We start from the raw sequence: 20,392 nt of genomic DNA on the forward strand, positions 1-20,392 counted from the left end.
CCAAGACCTAAAACAAGACTCTAGACCTTCACCAAGACTCAAGTCAACCAACCTTTCTTCCCACAATATTTTTCTGCAATTCTGGATTGAGGAAACCCTAGCAACCTTATTGTACTCGCACATGAGAGCCACAAATGGAGAAATTTAGACTTCCGAAATGCTACAACTTCTCTTCTTTCTTTCGCAAGGCTCTCCTAGCCTCTAAGAACCTTCATACTCCTTAGCTGCAGATCAGAACATGTGTGATGTGTGTCACTTCAAGGAGGTCGAAATTCTTCTTTATATACCCTTCTTACTTGCTTCCATCACTCTTCACTAGGTTGACTTTAAGGGATGCTGGCCGACTTGGTCTTGGGACCTAACTAGACTTTTCTAAGCATCAAAATAATATTTTCTTTCTTGTTACAAGTGCCCAATAGGGTCTTTTACATCATGACAATGATTTTGACTCAAGACAAAAACCCTAGAAGCACTCAATGGGTGCTTTGACCTAATGACCAATGATCTTGAGCATGAAACCCATGCTTAAATAAATTTTCTTTTACAAAAATATTTTTATTTTTTTTTCTTCTTTCGACAAGTACATAAGAATTAAATAAATAGCAATTATGAAGACCGATACTAGTTACACTTTTCAACATTTTTCAGCTCCCTCTTGATCCTTTCCTTCTTTGCAAAAATCACAGAAATCCATCTGCAAACTTATCATCAACCTCATCCTCCTCATCAGCATGATGTCATTCCTTCCTTGCATGAGCTAGGTTTTTCTTCTTTCAACTGAAACATGGATCTAGGTCTATGTCTACGGTTTTATTTTCAACCCCTAGGGATTTCTTATCCAAGCCTTCTAGTCTGCTAGGGTTTACAAACCCTAGATTTCCAATTTTTATCTACACCTTTGTCATATGCAAGATTTCTTTCCATATCCAAATGCCCAAAACCATAAAATCCCTTATGCCTTTACATATGTGATGAAATCCATCATTGTCATCAATCAATCAAGGACATATCAGGGTTAATAATCCATTACAACATAACCTTAACTAGTAGTATATGCATGGCATCTTTCAAGGTTCACAACATCCTGCTTCTGAACACACTCTGAAATGTAATGCAACATTTCCAAAGGAAACATATGTCCTCAAAACTTCAATCCAATATATCTCACTTTAGGCTGCCAAATATTCTTGGCACATGTATAGGAATTTGCATAGTTCATCCCTTACATTAGTGACATGCTTGAATAGCTTCCTGTGCAGTTACCCAAGATATATTTTGAGAGAAAGCTTCCTTCAAGCCTTAATGAGCCATGGATTAGCCATAACTCCTTCAATTTCAAATAATTATATTGGTTCGAGAGGTAGTGACCTTGCAACATCTTCCTGAATAACAATATGCAACATCCATACTTGACAATTTGTCCTATTGGCTCAGTCAGTCTTATGACAATACTGCTTGCTCATGTTCATTCCTTCTTAACTTCCACCTGTGAATGAATGCCTAGAATTTGACTTTAAGTTCTAGCCAACCAATGATCAAGTCTTTGTTCAACAATATAAGGCTCTCGACCTGCTCAAACGAATGGAGTTTCAGCCTGTCAACAGTAAGAGATCACGTCTAGAAAGAGTAATAATTCTCAGCCTGTCAAACAATGATAATCATGCCTAGAATTACTCTTGCTCTCAGCCTATCAATCAAGGAGAAAACTTGCCCAGAAATGCCACGAGTATCAGTTCAAAAATCCAATAATTTTGCCCAGAATTTCACTTTGTCAAATAAGGATTATCTCATCCAAGAATATAAACAATATCGGTCTTCCAGATAGAAGAAATCACACCTAGGGATAAGGTGTACTTAGCCTCATCTTGGAGAAAGAATTCAACCTCCAATTAGCATTCTTGATCTTCTTGCAGACTGCTTCAAATGATGTCTTCAGGCTTTCTCTTTGATTACAAACAATAGTAGGAACATTTGAATGATCTTCAAAGAATCATCATTTGCACCTTCTGTCCATAATTTCTAAGGCATTACTAATTTGAATTGTCTAGAGTTTGAGTGCCCTTAGTCTGCAACCTAACATACCCAGTTCTTGAGTGATTTTGGCCTTGATCTATCTTCCTGAGGACAATCCTGAGTCTCTCGACCTCCTGCACCCAGCTTCTGAGGCCTTTCAGCCTTTTGATAATTTCGACCCTCTGAGGCTCGGGCTAAGGCTTTACCTCATATATTTTCGGCCCTGTCTAATCATGACTTAAGGTCTCTTGGTTTCCTATCTATGACTTTTGATTCTTCAAGGAGAGGTAGAGGCTTGAATTTGCTTTGACCAACAAACAGGTAGCTTGATTACTTCTAGTGCAAACTTCCTTAGTTGACTGAGGATTCTACTTAAGAATCTCGGTTTTCTTCAAGACTTGGTAAGGCTGCTTTTCACCCAAGTTCTGATACCATGTTGATTTTTCAAAGGTCTTCTAATTTGATAATTGAATCGTATGATTTCTTAAGTTAATCGTTCTTGTATTCACATTCATCAGAAAGCAATTACACAAAAGATCTCAACCGTAGAAACAATAAATGACAGTAGGATCATGAAGAGACAACCAACTGCCAAACACATGAGACACAAAATTTTACCCCAAGAAAACTCACTTGGGGAAAAACTGAAAAACCTTTTCCTTAGAGAAATTATTCAGTTCAACAAGAGATACATCTAATCTATCTTGTAAAAATGAATGCAAAACTGATGAGTGAGAATGCTCTGGTCAAAGCCGATCAAACTGCCCTATTATCAAGTCATATAGCTGCCCAAAAGGCTCGGCTTGGTCTGCTTTGTTAGGGCCAAATTTTGGCCTTCTTCTGCACCCAAAGAAACTCAGAACTGCTGCCAGATAAGCCCAGAAACTTAGCCACATGTGCGAGGTCAGCAAAGAGAGAAGATGCTGGATTTGTCTTCATCCTTCTTGTCCTTTACTCCTTTGCTCAGATCAGAAGGTAATATGTCTTGTGTGTGTGGTCGAATGTTGCCACGATGAGAAGGTGAATGTCATATATAAGGACTTCTTGGGAGGCCGAATGGGTGCCACAACAAGCTGGGCTGACTTGATCATGTGGAGGACCGACTTGACTTTCTTCGTCCCAAAATATTCAAATTAAAAAAAATTTAAATACTTTCTTGAGCTGAGGCTCCGAGGATTTTAAGACCCCTTCTTGTTTAGTTTCGTGGAAGCGATCCCACCCTAGCTAATCCATTGTCTAGTTTTGGTGGAGCTGATCCTTGTCAGAAATACCGAGGGGGGTGAATCAATATTTCACTCCAATCAGTTAATTTTAACTTCATAAAGCATTGATTATCATTAGCATTAGATTAAAACATAAGTTAGCATTACATCACATGAACAGATAATAACACCATTCAACAATGCACAACATCCAAGACAATAGACAAGATATTTTTAGGTGGAAACCCTTCCGGGAGAAAAACCACCAAATGCTTCTTAATATAGGTCTTCAAAATTTACATCAACTAGGAAGCTCCAACTTCCATGATTTATCATCTCCAACTGAAGGAGGCTCCAACCCCCTAATTTACAAGCTCCAACCTTAAGGACGCTTCAATGCCCCGATTTACCAGCTCCAACTGGAAATATGCTCCAACGCCCTGATTTATCAGCTCCAATTGGAAGGACTCCAATGCCCTAGTTGTATCAGCTTCGACTGAAAATATGCTCCAACACCTTGCACAGGCTCCACCCTGTCCTAGCACCGCCCTGTCGTCTTGAAGTGTTTTCATACCCCAACCTGAAGGAGACTTCACTCTCCTGCATTGCACCACCCTGCCACCCTACTCAGCAAGCGGACCACGTCTCACAATTTTCAGATTGTATCCACTTGCGCTGAAAAACAGACTGCGGACTGTAATGCAATATCTGTTTATCAATCAAATCAGTGCTGCTCAAGCCTCAAACATCATATGTAACTGACAAACCCTCAGTATCTGGATACAACCATCAATGACAAATCTAGGCTCATTAACAGTCATACAATTACAAACATTAGTGGATACAATCTCTACTGCATAACAATGCCACAATTGAAGATGCTTCTTATAAGTTATAACATGCAAACTCAAGGGTCAGTCCTCACACTGCTGCATGTATGCTTCAGGTGTACAATGATGTCCCAACCTTCAGATCTGAAAATAATAATGCAACAAAATCAACATATTTCATACTTCATGTTTGAAATGTATCATTGTTCTGCTTAGTGCTCTGCCCTTGAAGATGTTCTCTGTGCCACTGATATGGAGATGAATACTTCAGATAACAGTGAGCCAACCTTTATCAGCCATTAACTCCAGCACCTCCTCTAAATGATTTTGCACAGGCCTTTATGAAGGACTACTTTCAAATCACAAACTATACCTTAGTATGCAACAGATGAGTTTCCTTGGTCTTGGGACCAACTTATGACTATGCCTCAGGGATTTGCTTCAGCTTAGCATCTTACAAATCATAACTTTGTCTTGCTGAAGCTAAGATGCTTTTGTTCTCCCACAGTTCTCCTACTTTCTGATTAAGACTGAAAGAATACTTTAAGCTGATGTCAACACCTTCCTTTTGCTACAGGAACTAGCCCTGAAGATTCTTTGAATCTGCTTGCTGCCAAGAATATACAGATCTGACCTCTGCTGGTTTACATTCACAGCACAAAACTTCTACTAATCTGCTCGCAGGTGCAATTATTTCTCAGAATTGTTGCTTCAGAATTACAAGAACAAGCCTTCTGAAAAGACCTTAGATACTAACTTCAATCCTTAGTTCCCCAAGTGAATAACACAATGATGTGCTAAGGAAATTCCACTGATTGCCATGGATTAGAAATGGTTTCAGGTCAAACAATATAGTACACGTACTGCAAGGCCTTGAAACTCAGTGGTACTTGTGCCACCAAATGGAACCCCAGGAAGGACTAATTCAAGTCTCAGATACTGCCGAATTTTTCTTTTAGATCAGGGCACTCGACTGTCTTCAAAACAAGGAATATCACCAATAAAATGACAACAAATATGCCCGCGAGTTCAAATTATTATTCGACAGGACAGATTAGAGATCGAGTATCTATGCCACGGTGATGCTCTTGAATAGTTCAAACTTATATGCTGATGACCAGGGTAGCTTTCTCAAAGGATCCACATGACTTTCAGAGGCTTGCACAGGGATTATTCCACAAAGTTTGTCTCGGACTTGCCCTATCACAGAGGGTCTAAAACTCAGATATCTCAGAGCCAAAATGTGTTACCAATTTGTGCCCTAAGAGGGGCAAAAATCTCAGACAAAACTAGCCATGGTACAGATCACAAGTGTCAAGTTAAGTACATTTCAGATCTAATAAAGATAACATTGCACACACCTGATCAGTAGGCTAAATGTATGTGCCTCAGTGAGCTATAAAATGAATTGAATGAGGGATGAAATCTTTGCCAGAGTGAGGGCTGCTCCTGTGCACAGACCTTCTGTTTAAGCCCTCGAACAGTTGACCAGAATTATCCCAACCTGGTTGCCAAAGAAGGGCTGAGTAGGCCTTAGAGATCAATGAACCAGTCTCAACAATATTTGGAAGTATAACACAGCGTTTGCCATTTGGATCTGCTTCAAGAGGAAGGCAGAATGGCCATAGTGATGCTCAGAACACCCCAACAAAAACCATAATCAAGAAGATAAAAAGTTTAAGCCCAAAAAAAACTTCAAATCTTCGACCTTCTCCTTAGATCTGCAGGACTACACAAGGCCGCAGGAATACAAAGACAGATCAGACATTGAATACATAGCCTTGAGGAGAATGCGAGCTTCTATCTAGAGGCCCAAAAAAAGGGCTTCTAATGGATCTGACTTGTACAATTTGGAGGGAAGCCGACCTCAAATAATTTTCAAATTTGAAATTTAAATTGGGCTTTTGGAGCCAAAAACCCCAATGAGCATTAGGCCCCTTTTTTGTTTAATTTTGATAATTTTTCCTTGATAAAATCCCCTTTTTGGTTTTTTTGACTTTGACTAGAGTAGTCCCTTTTAATTTTAATTTCCTTGTATAATATAAAATTGCTTGTAGCTTTTCTTTGGGGTTGCTTGACCAAAAAATGGGGTTTCAACTTTGAACAACCATATCTCCTCAACTGTGAGGAGTTATGAGGCATGCCACATACCGTTGGAATCAGCATGACGAGGAGAATCAAATGATGATGGTCTTGTGATCAGAATCACTGTCCTTTAGATCCATTTTTCTCAGCAAGTGCAGGGCATCTAGAGTTTCCTTGGGCTTCTTGTCATTTGGAGCTTCCAATCAATGTAAACTAGACGAATATTAAGAGCGTTCAAGAATCGATGTTGGCATCAATGACAACACCATTCAACAATCCCACCCAGTGTTGCACGAAGCGAGGATGAAGCATGGACATAGAAGCGTCATTTCCCAAAAATCTAGGAAGCGAAGCGTCTACTATATTTAATTTGTTTTTATATATTTTTTGCATTTATATTAAAAAACATCCAAAATACCAAATTAATTGTAGAAAACATGAAAACATGCATATTTTTACATAAATCAAGATAGATATGGCAGCCATTGTACATCAATGATTAATTATTCTAACATCAACCATCTAGATGAATAAACCATCTAGAATCTAGAGTCCTCTTCTCTTGTCTAGCCTTTGCCTCTACTTCAATTCTTTAGTGATATTAGTAAACATTGCCCAATTTTGATCAAACAGCCTAATCCAAGCCTTATATTATGGTAGAGAAAGCTTAACATGCTTGATCAATGATTTTTGCTAACTCCATGACAAAGAAGTTCAACAATCAACAACACCAACACTGGGGTACATATAGGGCTCGGTGCTTTTGATTAAATGCCAATCACATGCCCTCATACATGATATAATCCAATGAAACACCACAATTCCATTGACCTTGGAAACTGTTAAGTTTGCTGAATTTTGAATGAGATATGAAATTCTATTTTCTCCATACGAAGTTTGATGAGGTTGGAACCACTCTCAAATATCCCAAGCCATTTCATGGTAATGTTAAAAATTTAAGTAAAAGGATGAAAATGAAAGTGACATTCTCCATTTTTTTTTTCATTTTCATCTTTTTACTATGTTGTAGGAAACGTGGGGCAGAAAGGCGTTTCCGTACGGAAACGGGTACGAAATGCTGAAATGAGTTTGGTACGACCCTGAAACGCGTTTCAGGGCCGTACAACCCACGTTTCAGCATTTATTTTATTTATTTTATTTATTTTTTATTTTATATGTCTTCTAATCTATTCTTAAGTTAGTCTAGGGACTTCTAGTTGCTTCCAGATGCCTGTCTAAAGTTATAAAAGTGAACTTTTGCCCTAGTGTTGATATGCAGTTCATGGTAATGTTACTTAAATTTTACTTTACTTAAAAGAGAATATCACTTTTACTTAAATTTTTAACATTACCATGAAATGACTCAGGATGTTTGAGAGTGGTTTCGCCCTCATTGGATTTCATATGGAGAAAGTAGAATTTTAGATCTCACTCAAAATCCAGCAGACTTATCTGTTTTTCAGAATTTCAGGATTGGGGGGATTGCAATGTTTCCATTGGATTTTATCATGTACTAGGGTATGGAACTTGTATTTAATCAAGAGAACCAAGCCCTCTATGCAGGGGAGACTCCCAATAATCAAGAGAATGTAGGGTACTAGGGTATGAAACTTGTATTTAGTCAAGAGCATTAAGGTTGTTCGACTATGTAGGAGGAGACTCCCAATCAAGCACGAGACAAGAAATTAGAAATTTCCCGTGGCTGATATTGGGTATTTCTATTTTCATTATGTGATTATTCATGAGTAAATGTGATGCAAATTTAGATACTTATAGTTTATGCATTGACAATTGACAATTTTATCATAATGTAATAAATTAGAATGTATCATATATGCTTTATGATTGCACATATTTCTTAAATGTCCTAATATATATATATATATATATATATATATATATATATCAGTGTTGATAATATCGGTATCGGGAAAATATCGGCGAGGGTCCAGAAAATATCTTATCGGCAATATCGGCGAAAATATCGGCAAAATATCGGCAAATATCGGCAAGCATAAAAAATGCATAATATATTCATTTTTTTCAGATTTTTAAACATATAAAGCAATAACAACATGAAATAAACACATTGGCACATAAATATGAAGAAAACACTGAAGATGAAATCTTCAGCTTGATCACGTTGAAGATGCACTGATGCTTCCTCCGGGTGATCTTCAAAGTTGATGTGATTTTGTTTCTCTATTCATTGTAGATCCTTGTGGTCTTGTTATAGAGTTTAATCCTCCTTGCTGGTATAGAATCCTAGATACTACGATTTGCATATCATTGCGGCATATTATTGTGGCATTATTTGCACCGTTTTGCACTAAACCGAGATTACTTGTGCCGTTATGGTTGACTGAGATAGCATCGAGACTCTTACCAGGATTCCATTGAGATTGTATCACCAAATTGTAGGATCAAGAACATGTGACTATGATGATATTGATGTCCTTTCGTTGTTGATAACTTCAGCACTGAACCATACTATAATATGTCACCGAAACTGTTTATTATCTTTACTGTAATCCGCTACTGTGCACTGTGATTTAGCATTGAAACTTTGTCCAAGTTTTGTGTACTGTAATCTAGGTTGAACTAATCACTGTTTGGCACATCATGGTGACATTCTGTGGTATGTCATCCAATTATAACGGTATGTATTGCAGAGCCTTCGAACAACTATATAGATGACACTGTAATCACTACAATTTTTCCTATCCGAAAATCACAGATATATAAGTATGCCGGGACTGTGTTCAGTATATTAGGTAGTACTCCTTGACTGAGATCTGAGCTTGTTGAATCATGTGACCGAACTGAGGGAGACTGAATATAGCACAGTGATGAACCATGTGTATCACTGATAGCCCTTTCTTGTCTAGGGGACAGAAGCACAGACCACGTTCCGGCGGCTCCAGCTCTCAGAAAAACAATGACGCGGAAAAAACCCAAAAATCATTTTATACAGCGCGCGCGGACTGTTTTTAAATTTTTAACCTCGCCGGCGATATTTTCACTCATCGCGCGATATTTTAGGAAATATCGCCGAAATATCGGAAATCGCGCGCGATTTTTAAAACAGGAAAATATCGCGATATTTTGGCAGCGATATTTCGGCTCGCCGAAAATATCGCGATATTTCCGAATATCGCCGATATTTCGGCGATATTATCAACAGTATTATATATATATATATATATATATATATATTCGCGTTTCCCCGTTTCCAAAATTTGGGGAGGTCGCGTTTCGTATCGCGTTTCCCTGTTTCCAAAATTTGGGGAGGTCGCGTTTCGTATCGCTTCCCGTTTCGGAAACTCGTACCTGTTTCCCCGTTTCGTGCAACCTTGTCTTTTTACTTTAAGAATTTAACATTACCATTAGGGAGCATCTAGGAAGTGTCTAGGGAGCATCAAGAGGCACCTTGGGAGTATTCAGAAAATGTAGTTCATCATATAACAGTTCGAAATTAAAGAAAAACAAAAAACAAAAAGCCCCGCGGAACCGTGTAAACCGTCCACCTTCTCTCGGATCTGGTTGTGATCCACAACGGATACATGCCCAAACCTCCACGGATCCACAACCGATCCTTTTTGGATCCGTGGATCGGGCAGCCAGAACCGTGGATTGGGCCCTAGCGGATCTGTTTTTCCAGGAATCGCCAAAAAATGGCAGAACCGCGGATCCGATTTTCTGATCTGCGGTTCTGCCAGAGAATCGGTGGCGGATCTGTACGGTCGCGGTTCCGCCTCCTGATCCTTGGGTGGGTGGGACGGTTCCTGCAACTATGAGATTCCCACCCTACCTAGACACTTCCTTTCCCTTGTTTTGACACAACAAATCATCTTGAAGCTACTCGGATCTATCCTAAAAGCAGCCCTCTGATATTATTTGTCTGGTCAAACAGGTTCTTCTTCTTCACTGTTCTGTTTAGCACATTCTTGGAGCAAAATTTGATTCCTGGTTAAGAAGCTTCTCTGGGTGTTTCGCTAATCAACAAATTTGGTCCCATAAAAAAGCAGAAGCACCTTCCGAAAGAAACCCTCCTCGAGTTCTCTGAAGAAAACACGAGTTTCTTTGTGATAGCAGCAGCAGTTCAGAAAGAGCGGATTAGGGCACCTGCGAATCAAGCAATATAGTTGGAGTTTTCCCCTGCCGCAGTGTTGGGATTCATGGGCTCTGATCAAGTTACCATGCGGTAGTGTGCTAGGGCACCCGTGGATCAATCAAACCCTCCCAGCAGTAAGATCTCTTTCCAGTAGCCTGAGGTGACTTTGTGGAAGAAAAGGGTCATAAGGTGGCTGAACCAGCATCCCCTGCAGTACACCTTCCTATGGCTGTTTAAGAGCAGCAGAACAGTCCTGAACATTCCCTGTGGTAGCGGACTTTGCAAGGACAGACCTTTGGTAACAGGTTAGGTTGTAGAAGAGTCTGGAAAAGTCTGTGACCTATCCTGGTCAGAGCTGTGCGATGATAAAAGGAAGCCCTGTCAAAGAACATGGAACAGCAAGGCAGTTTTAGTGAATTGGTAGTACGTATAATTGTTTAGTGGTAACTCAGTGATCTGTTTGTTAGCATCACAGTAACCGATATGCGGAATACAGTAGACTGTTGATCTATTGACACTGTCTGTACAAAACTGGTGAATTATTGGTACAGTGGGCAGTCAGCCCTAAATTTAGTGTGATTTGTTAATCTGCTGTGAAGATCTATTATATTCATGCATAGATGTATGCCTACTGTTGAATGAATGGATAAATGTACACTGCTGTTGTATTAAGTTTTGATATATTGGGAACCCTAGCCAACATAGAAACCCTATGGCAAAAAAATTCCCTTAGAATAGTACAATTTTCTTTCAAAATTTCAATATTTTTTGGAATCATGATTTGGGATCTTTTAAAAATAAACTTTTCATTAAGATTTAAATAGTTTATGTATTTTTTAGTAAACCAAGTCATTCAAATCTGATTGGTCTGAGTCAATCTAAACCTGAGCTGACCCTCTACTGGTTCCGACTGTGAAGCTGAGTTTGAAAACATTAAGATTAGTTTTGTTTATTAAAGGGATACACTACTATGACTATATATTCATATGGTATCTCTATGGTTTCTTTATACTAACTTGCCTAAGGTTCTCTGGAGGATATTTTTTATTAACATCTTGTAAGCCTATAAAATTGGAACAATAGACTCTAGAAATTAAAGAAAGTTATATTAATGTCCTCTAATGACCAAATTATATCACAATGGAACTGGAAGATAGAGCAAGTAATAGTAGCAAAATAAATATTACGTAGGACATCTCCTCCTGAAAGGGAATGAAAGCAAAAGAAATCGAAGACTAGGTTCAACATTAAAATAGGAATAAGCTCTAGCTGTTGACTGGAGCATTTTCTGTTCTACTCAGGATCGATTAAAGGCAATATAAGTTGTCCAGATTATGGTTGGGATATTGATCAATTTGAAGTGGTTGAAACTCACTGCTATAAATAAACTTACGTAAGAAATTTCTGCTTGATTTCATCTTTGTTCTTGTGTTTATTATGGGTAAACAATCATTTTCATTGTAAGTTCATTTCTGTACAGTCATCATTCCGGGAAGCTGCAAATCTCATTCCTAGTAGGCATATAGTCTAATAATGATCAACTCAAAATGTTTAATTTTTCTGGGACTGATATGTGAAATCAAATTTTCAATACCGTTCAAACTTCAAATATTTTAACAACTTAGATATACCTTTTAAGTTTTAAGGTTATGACATTAAAAAGTTAACTAATAATCAAATGGCTTTTTCGTATCTGGAATTAAAAAAAATCAGTGGCTGAAAAAACAAAGTTATAAAATATTTTATTCTTTGAAATTTGAAGTAAATTGAAAAAATAATTCAAGGACAATTGGTTATCTGGTTATCTAATGAGTACCCAGAGATTACTACCAAGGAGGTTCAGTTGCCAATAAACTCAAACAATTTTAGAATGAATTTGGTCACTGGTGTTTTTTTGTTATAATGCATATGTGGACATGCATTCAGAATCAGATTTTAAATGAAAATTTTGGAATGATGATAGGAGAAAACTGGTGGAAAGATCATTCGTCGTGTTGGTGGAGTAGTATACCTTTTTCGGGGCCGGAACTATAATTGCAAAAACCGTCCAACTTTTCCCTTGATGCATTGGAAGCCTGCAACACCTCTCTATCCGAAGCTGATTGAGCGAGCTCCTGCTGGGATGACAATAGAAGAAGCAGATGCATTACGAAGAAAAGGACGTCGTCTACCACCCATTTGTAAATTAGGTAATAATTGTATATATTAACTCTAAAGTATGGTTTCTTGCTCTTGTCAGATTCAATTTTTTCGAAGTGGCTTTAAAGTTTAGACGAGTCATCTAAAACTCTGTTTATGTTCTCTGGCTTTTACATTTGTAATTTGGTAGTCAATGGGGAATTAATTAGATTTTTCAGACATCAGGTGTAAAACATAACACAAGCAATGTACTATGTAAAATTTGTGTAATTTCGTGAATGTGGGGAGACCTTTCACATAAAATCAGAATAGGAATTTGGGGCCTCCTCACTGAAACAGGTTGTAATCCTTCCTATTCTGAAAATAATGGCCCAATTGTAACTATAAACAACACATACTACGGCTATTGACATTATATATACTAATAACTTAGCATTGAGAAACTTATAAAAAACTTGGGAGGTAATGTTGTTTCAAAGCCTATTCTACTACTTGTGAGTTTTACACACACAAGGTTGGACAAGAATACACACGAGAATGAGAAAGATTGGATTCATTCATATGTCACTAAATGATACAGTTATCTCATCAGTATCACATAGTAGGAGAAGAGGAGAACATTATGTAACTCGCAAATACCTAGCCATTAACTACTGCATTAATTACTACATCAGAGAACTCATTATTATATCATTTATTTAGTAAGTCTCTGTTATATACCTAAGTCCTAATTAATATATATGAACTCTAAATATGACCACTATGGCCATATTTCATGCTTCTTCAAATACAAAAATGACAGAAGCTTTAGACAAGCAAGATGGTTGTAGTGCACCCCAAGATAAGTGTTGAAGTTTGTAGCTTGAGTAGGTACTTCTGCATAGGATTTGTGTCTAGGCATGTAGAAGTCACCCACACTTGCTCTAGGTTGAGCAAGTTGCTAATGTGACTTAGCCTAAGTTTAACTTAAGAAAACACATTAATATGTTGGCTTATTGAATCAATAGAAACTTAGGAAATATAGTAATTTATGTTGAAAATGTAGCGAGCAAGGTCTTTTGGCTTGTGCCTTAGCCAGTGAAGACCTTGAATTGTCCTTCTCCCAGTATGAGTTCTCGCTCATGAGTTAGACTTCAGTTAGTTATTTCTAGTTTAATGGAATAATCATCAAAGTTTGCATGCATAGAGTTGGAGCTTTAGTTAAGTGGAGTCTTCATCAGTTTGACTACAGAACGAGGTGGCAGTTACCAGTTCAGTGATAATGAGTTAGTCTCTAGTTTTGATTGGAGAGAGAACAAGTTAGGAACTCCAATGTTGATTGGAGAAAGAACATGAACAACTCTCAGTTAAACTTCAATCAGAACTCAACTTCTAAAATAGAATTGGGCCTTCTTGCATGTTCAAATTGGGTCTATAAAGAGGAGGATGAAGGCACGGGAAATCATTGTTTTGTGCACAAAGGTTTGTGTGACAAGACAAAGCTCACGAGTTTGTGAGAGAGCCTTGATTGTGGAGAGCGCAGGAATTGTTTCCTAAGAAATAGGAGGAATAAGTGCACTAGGATTTAGGAGTTGGTTGTGCTCAGAGAAGAGGAGTCGAGTCCTAAGAAATAGGGCTTCCAAGTGTGCAAGGAAATAGGGATTTTCCCTATAAAATAGGCGTTGATCTATGCTAGAGAATAGGGGCTCATGTGCGCTAGGAAATAGGGACCTAGTGCGCAAATATCAAGTAGAAGAGAGTAAGTTTTGCAGAGCAAGTCAAGGAAGCAACAAAGGAACAATTGTGTTCTACAAGGTCGAGATCACGTAGGATCAAGGCCATCCAAGATCAATTGTATCAACCGAGATTTGAGAGAGAAGCAAAACACTTTCTCTAAGAGATAGATTGCTTTGTAATAGATCCAAGTGCTCAAGAACAATCAATAAAATAGCCACATCAAGCAAGGTTTCCTGAGAAAATAAGTGTGTCAATTTGTGCATGTGTTTTTATCTTTGTGTTTTTATTTTGCTGCTTATGAATTTTTAAGAGACTCTGTATCTTGGTGAAAATAAACTAGATTTTAGTTTTCAGATATTCATCTAAGTAGTTGCATAGTTTCATGGAAATTTAACAATTTACTTTAGCGAGTAAATTTTAATCTTAGCCATTGATCTCAAGTGAGGCGAGAACTAATCCCAACAATCAATTACTTTGAGATTAGGGTTAGGATTAGGGTCTTGCCTCAATGAAAAGTTATAAAAGCAAGGTTGAGGAGAGGAGATGGACACACAATATCAACACAAGCTAAGTCACCTGACACGGGGATTCGAGATTCGTAGGATATGGGGATTTGAGTGTCAGATTCGGACACGTTGACCCCCCGGAACAGGACACGCAGGATTTGTTATATATTATTTTATTTTATATATATATATATATATATATATATATATTAAAAATTAGATATTTCTTACACAAATTCTCATTAATGATACAAATTCATTGATTTCAAACATAGATCTTAATCTAGATGTTAGTTTTACTGTTTACAAAGTAAGTTAGTAACATTATAGCATGCATAGTACATACAAAATTCAAATATTTGCATAAACCCTCACAAACCTCATAAACCCTCCCGACCCTCATAAACCCTCATAAACCTCATAAACCCTCACTTTTTTGGGATTCGAATCCCAAAATCAGGACACGAAGTGTCCTAACGAGACACGACCGGGATTCGATGGTGTCCTGTTAGGACACGTGGTGTCCCATTTTAGGATTCGAATTCCCATCGAATCGTGTCGGATTCGTGGGATATGGACACGTGGCCTGTTTTGGACGAATTCGGTTTCATAGAACACAAGATTGAGAGTGACATCTTAGTGAGCGTGTGTTGGGTTAGAGGGAGTGCAAAGGGGCTAGAGATCTAGATCTGCAGGAGAGATCAAGTACCAATCTAAGGCAAATCTACTAGATTAGATCTAGGTTTTTCTTGTATTTGTATTTTCTCATTTGGGCCATTATCCCAGGACGGGAGCCCAAGTAGGTTCTGAGTTTTTATTAATGATGAACTAATTTGTTAGGTAGAAATCTATTTGTGTTATTGTGATTGAGATCATTATTTTCTTTCATTGAATATTTTTGTTAGGAACCTAGCTGTGTGTTTATTTAGTAAGTTTTGCTAGGAATCAAATATCAGGTGATGTGTTCAAGGAAATCTAACAACCATTGTGGCTGTCAGACTTGCCAAGGCTGATAGGACCACATGGAAAGGACTGCGATAGGGGGCTGGGAACACGACGACAATGGAACTCCGAGACCTGGTCGACCACTAAGAGATTAGACACAATTGCACGTAGGGAATTGCGTAGGGAGATGCAACTACGTGTTAGAGGCCATGAGGCAGGATCGGGCCGCGACAAGAACAAGAGCAGGATGTGACAAGTAGCTGATTGGGTCACAGGTAGCCAGGATTGAGTCATGACAGGATTACTGATCCGGATGAGCCCACCGCTAGGTCTGTTGACTAGGGGACTAGGCGTGTAGCAAGGAGATTGCATGAAAAGGCAACGACAAAAGGTTCAAGTGGAGTAGATGTCGTGATTGACAGGAACACAAATGTGAATCCGTTGAACGGAGGCCGAGAGTTGCTCTGTGGTGGCCGACAGGAAGTTGACAACATTGACGCCAAGATCGCTGCGACAAGGGGCGCTGAGAACATGACAACAACGAAACTGTGAGACTTGGTCGACCACTTATAGATCAGACATGTCGCACGTAGGGAATCGCGAGGGGAGGAATCACCAACCAAGAAGTGGCGTGAGACAACCATGGTCAGGGAAACGAAACGATTGGCACATAGAAACACCAGTAAAGTGCAATTGTGCAACGATAGTCCAATAAGAAGCTACGAGATAGACTTAGCCGATGGCCAGCCCGTTGGAAACACGCGTGGAAGAGAATTAGGGCTATAGTAGTCTATTGCAGATGCATAGAGGAGTAGCTGAGTCGTTGGGGTAGTGGTTATGCTGGTAGCCGACAAGAGATCAAGGGAAGTCCACTAAAATCTAGATGTAGCAGCACATCCGCAGCACGTGGGGCATGGCAATAACGGGTTGGGCAGAGCTTTCCAGGGTATGGGGAAATCTATTCAAGAGTTGCAACCGTTGGGTAGTGGCTGTGGTGGATTTGTGGGAGTGGAAACAACAACCATGAGTCTCGAACAAGAAATTCTAGGAGTTTGAGCAACTATAGACAATGTGAGGAAGGGTGCAATTTTCTTCCTCATCAAGGAAAATTGTTTTTGCCAGGGTTTGATCAATTGGACAGGGATGTCGATTGGTCTAAGGTTTGAAGATTACTTGGATGAGTTGTTCAACTACAACATTTGGAAGGAGAAGATTGCGTTAGCGTTAGAGGAAAACAAGATCTGGGAGTTTGTAGCACAAACTTTGATCCCTCCTATTGATGCAACACTTCTGGTCGCCCTTAAGCATAAGGACGTGAAAGCCAGAAAGATTATCCTGAATGGAGTGAAGGATCACATTATTCCTCATATATCTAGGAAGAAAACCACCAAAGAAATGTGTGAGGCGTTGACCAAGTTATACCAAAGTGACAACGAGAACCGGAAGATAATGATGAGAGAGAAAATTAGGGGCAACAAGATGTCCAAGAATGAGACCGTTTCTTCGTATCTCACTAGAATATATCAAGTGTGAGATGAGCTTGTTGCAATGGGGGAGAGAGTGTTAGACTCAAAACTAGTAAGGACAACTCTGAATGAGTTCATAAAGTAGTGGGGTACCTTCGTTAAAGGAGTCGTGGCACGGGTGAATCTCCCAAATTGGATATTTTTTGGGATGAATTCACCGAGGAGGAGACTTGTGTGGAGGCTCTTCATGGCAACCAAGGTAGAAGATAAAAGGGATGGGGAGTATGTTGCTCTTTCAAGTCATGTAAGAAATGGCAATGGGATTGCCAAGCTGAACAAAGGAGAGGGAGGATCCTTTCTGGATGGGAAGAAGGACATGAGTAAAGTCAAATGCTTTGCATGTCACAAGTTAGGACATTATGCAAGCTAGTGTCCAGACAGAAAGAAGGGAAAGACAACCACAACAACCACTGCATAGATGGACGAGTTGGCCAAGAAGTTCGAGAGGAACTTTGCCTTGGTGTCACACCTTTCTGAAATCGTCATGAAAGATGCATGGTTCATAGATAGTGGAGCATCTCGCCATATGACAGGAATGAGGGAAGTGTTCCTTAGTGTTTCAGAGACAGATTCAGACATGCATGTGAAAGTTGGTATGAGTACCATACATGCAGTGAAAGGGGTTGGAACAATGTTATTCCAACTAGAATCAAGAGGATCTCTAGAGGTGGCAAAGGTGTTATATGTCCCAAAGTTGAAGACGAACTTGCTCTCAGTCTTAGCTTTGGAGGAGAAGGGTATGATGTTGAGTTCCAAAAAGGATAAGTATTCATATGTTTAGAGGGAGCTACCTAAGAGACAATAGTTAGGCTTGGTGTTAGGAAGGGTAAGTTGTACAACTTGCAAGGCCACCTTGTAAGTCTTGGATCGAGGATCGATGTTAGTGATGGAGATTGAGTAGGAGGCTCTGATGACTGAGTTGAGACTGAGGACTTAGTTTTCTAATCTGCAAGATGGGCAGGAGACCTCTTCTAGATTTGTCAAGACCAGTTAGTATGAGGTAACATTGATGGATGCTCTGGAGCAATGTCCTAGGAGCATGGTTAGGAGAAACAAGTCTTCAAATTAGATTCCAAAGCAGGAACCAGGGAAGTCTTCGAGTTCAGGGGGCACAACTACAACAACAGTTGATGTGGTGGGTGTTACCCACCACCAGTGGCTGACCCCATAGGAGAAATTTTCTCCTAGATTTGTCTTCAACTGTAGGCCAAAAACCCCTGACAACCACCAGTGTAGTCGATGTTGTGCCAGATGTCTCTGCTCCCCGAGCCTGTCATATGTCCCCTCGCCCATCTATCGAGATCTTATGTTTGAAGGTGGGCCATCCAATCCTAAAGGTATGATTTTTCATTATGCAATTGAGTGTTTATGCTTGTTTTTCTTGAGCACACTTGGGTATGGATTATTGGGTGACATGGAAGGAGGAAGGGTTTTGATTGTAGTCTTGTTCCCTTACCTTAACTATGTAGGTTTTAACCCTGTATAGAAATTACCTACATACGGATTCTAAAAACAGAAAATAAACAATGGCGAGAGCATAACACATAAAACAAATATACACAGAGATTTTCCCCTGGATCCCAAAACCGAGACTACCAGATTGATTTTTCATTATGTTCCTTTCAATGTTACAATACATATATATACATGCTGAAGCATCCATAAACTCCAATCCATTAACCTTGGATTAGAACATAACCGTAGTTCTCTTGATCGGATCTACAAAATACCATGGACCGAAAACCATCGCGCCTAAAGCCATGTGCGAAATCCATGCACAAAACTATAGGTAGGTTCACCCACCTAATATAGGGACCAATTTTTTTTACTAGGGCGCTGCCTCGAACCCCATAGAGGGGGGTTATCGCCCCCCTCAAATCCCCCAACAGGGGGCACTGCTGCCCCTCTGTGACCCCTCCCCACTACGCCCGGTGCAACGGGGGGGGGGGGGGGGCTAGTTGTGGAAAGAATATAACACAACCCAACAAACTAGGGGGTTAATCCTCAACCCTAGTCCTGTGGGATCTTCCCTACTGGCTTACAACTTTAGGGTGGGCACTAGTTGGGAAACCTCGATTTTGGTAGCGTGGTCCCATTTTTTTGTTCCACATTTTTCACTCCCCTCCACACATTACATGCCTTATTTCATCGTCTTCCCCCTCTGGGTCCACAAGGCTCTAGTACTCCCCTTCCCTTTATCCACATGTCTGTGTCAGCCTTGGAACAATGCCCCAAAGGTTGATGTAGCTAAAAAAAAGATGAAAGCATAATATGGCCACATATAAAAGGGAATATACCACAAAATGGAAAAGATGGCCGAGTCAATAAAATTTAGCATGTGGGCAAAAGTCAACACATGAGCTCTACCCCTTATCATTGTGGCCATCACCCTGGTTCTTACGGCCCCTATGAGTGCCCCTTGCATTTTAAGGAACCCATGCAGGTCCCAACCCCCAGTGGGTGATGAACTGCCCCACCATAAGGGGGGTAATCACTGCTATATCATACACATCATGCTCTCATCCCTTGGAGCCTCGAGCAGTAAAATAAAAGAAAAATTAATAAAAGGCAAATGAAGAAGGGTGGAAAAACAAAGGTCAGGGTAACTCTTGTACCACGACTCTCCTACGTTCATACACACAAATATGTTGACATCCCTCATCATTACCATTCTTGAGCCCATGGCATTTGGCCTTGAGACCCCTGTGACCCAATCCACCTCATCATTATCCACATGACACCTACCACTTGAAGGACATACCTTGGACATGTCCTTCCCTTTAGGCGCTGGGAACACCTAATATGGTTGTTTATTAACCACTCTTACTTATGGAGGTAACACCATTACATGCTCAAAGCACCAAATCGGGAAAGGAAACCCACTATCAAGTCTTCATTTTTGCCCTTGATTAACAAGCTTATTCACTCAATTTCACTAATGAAATATTGTATCTAAAGGTGTGGAGACGCATTGGATCTTATACATGATTGGCAAGTGGGTTTATCATGGGATGGGCAACTTAACTGGGGCCCAAGCCCACTAGAGGATCATATTGACACTTGTAGGGGAAGCGTTGAGATCCACGAGTTTCCATCATGTGAGAGAGCATTATCTCATGCCATGGGCAACCTTAGCACCTTCAACAACTTGTTCATTACCCCACATTATATGCGAGATGATGCACTTGGACTAGCAGTGCCCCCAACCGACTTAGCATTTTATACATGGTTTGGCAGCTGATCTGAGGCCCAGAGGAGGTTTGTCTCATCCTTGAGACATGGGAGGGCAAGCACCATCTTCCGTGCCCTCATATGG

General features: G+C 39.7%; 1 protein-coding gene across 1 annotated transcript in view; it reads left to right on the forward strand.

The window, feature by feature from the left end:
- Window positions 1-20,392, forward strand: part of LOC149248725 (CRS2-associated factor 2, chloroplastic-like) — a 95,461-nt gene that overhangs the window by 58,238 nt on the left and 16,831 nt on the right. Inside the window, exon 3 of the mRNA XM_089458527.1 lies at window positions 12,208-12,433. Within this exon, the coding sequence (XP_089314653.1) occupies window positions 12,208-12,433 (226 nt within the window). The remainder of the gene's footprint in view (window positions 1-12,207; window positions 12,434-20,392) is intronic.

The sequence above is a fragment of the Pinus tabuliformis genome, chromosome 7 (genome assembly GCF_031772625.1).
Source record: "Pinus tabuliformis cultivar Carrire ecotype Pingquan chromosome 7, CPIR1, whole genome shotgun sequence".
In the NCBI taxonomy this organism is placed as follows: Eukaryota; Viridiplantae; Streptophyta; class Pinopsida; order Pinales; family Pinaceae; genus Pinus; species Pinus tabuliformis.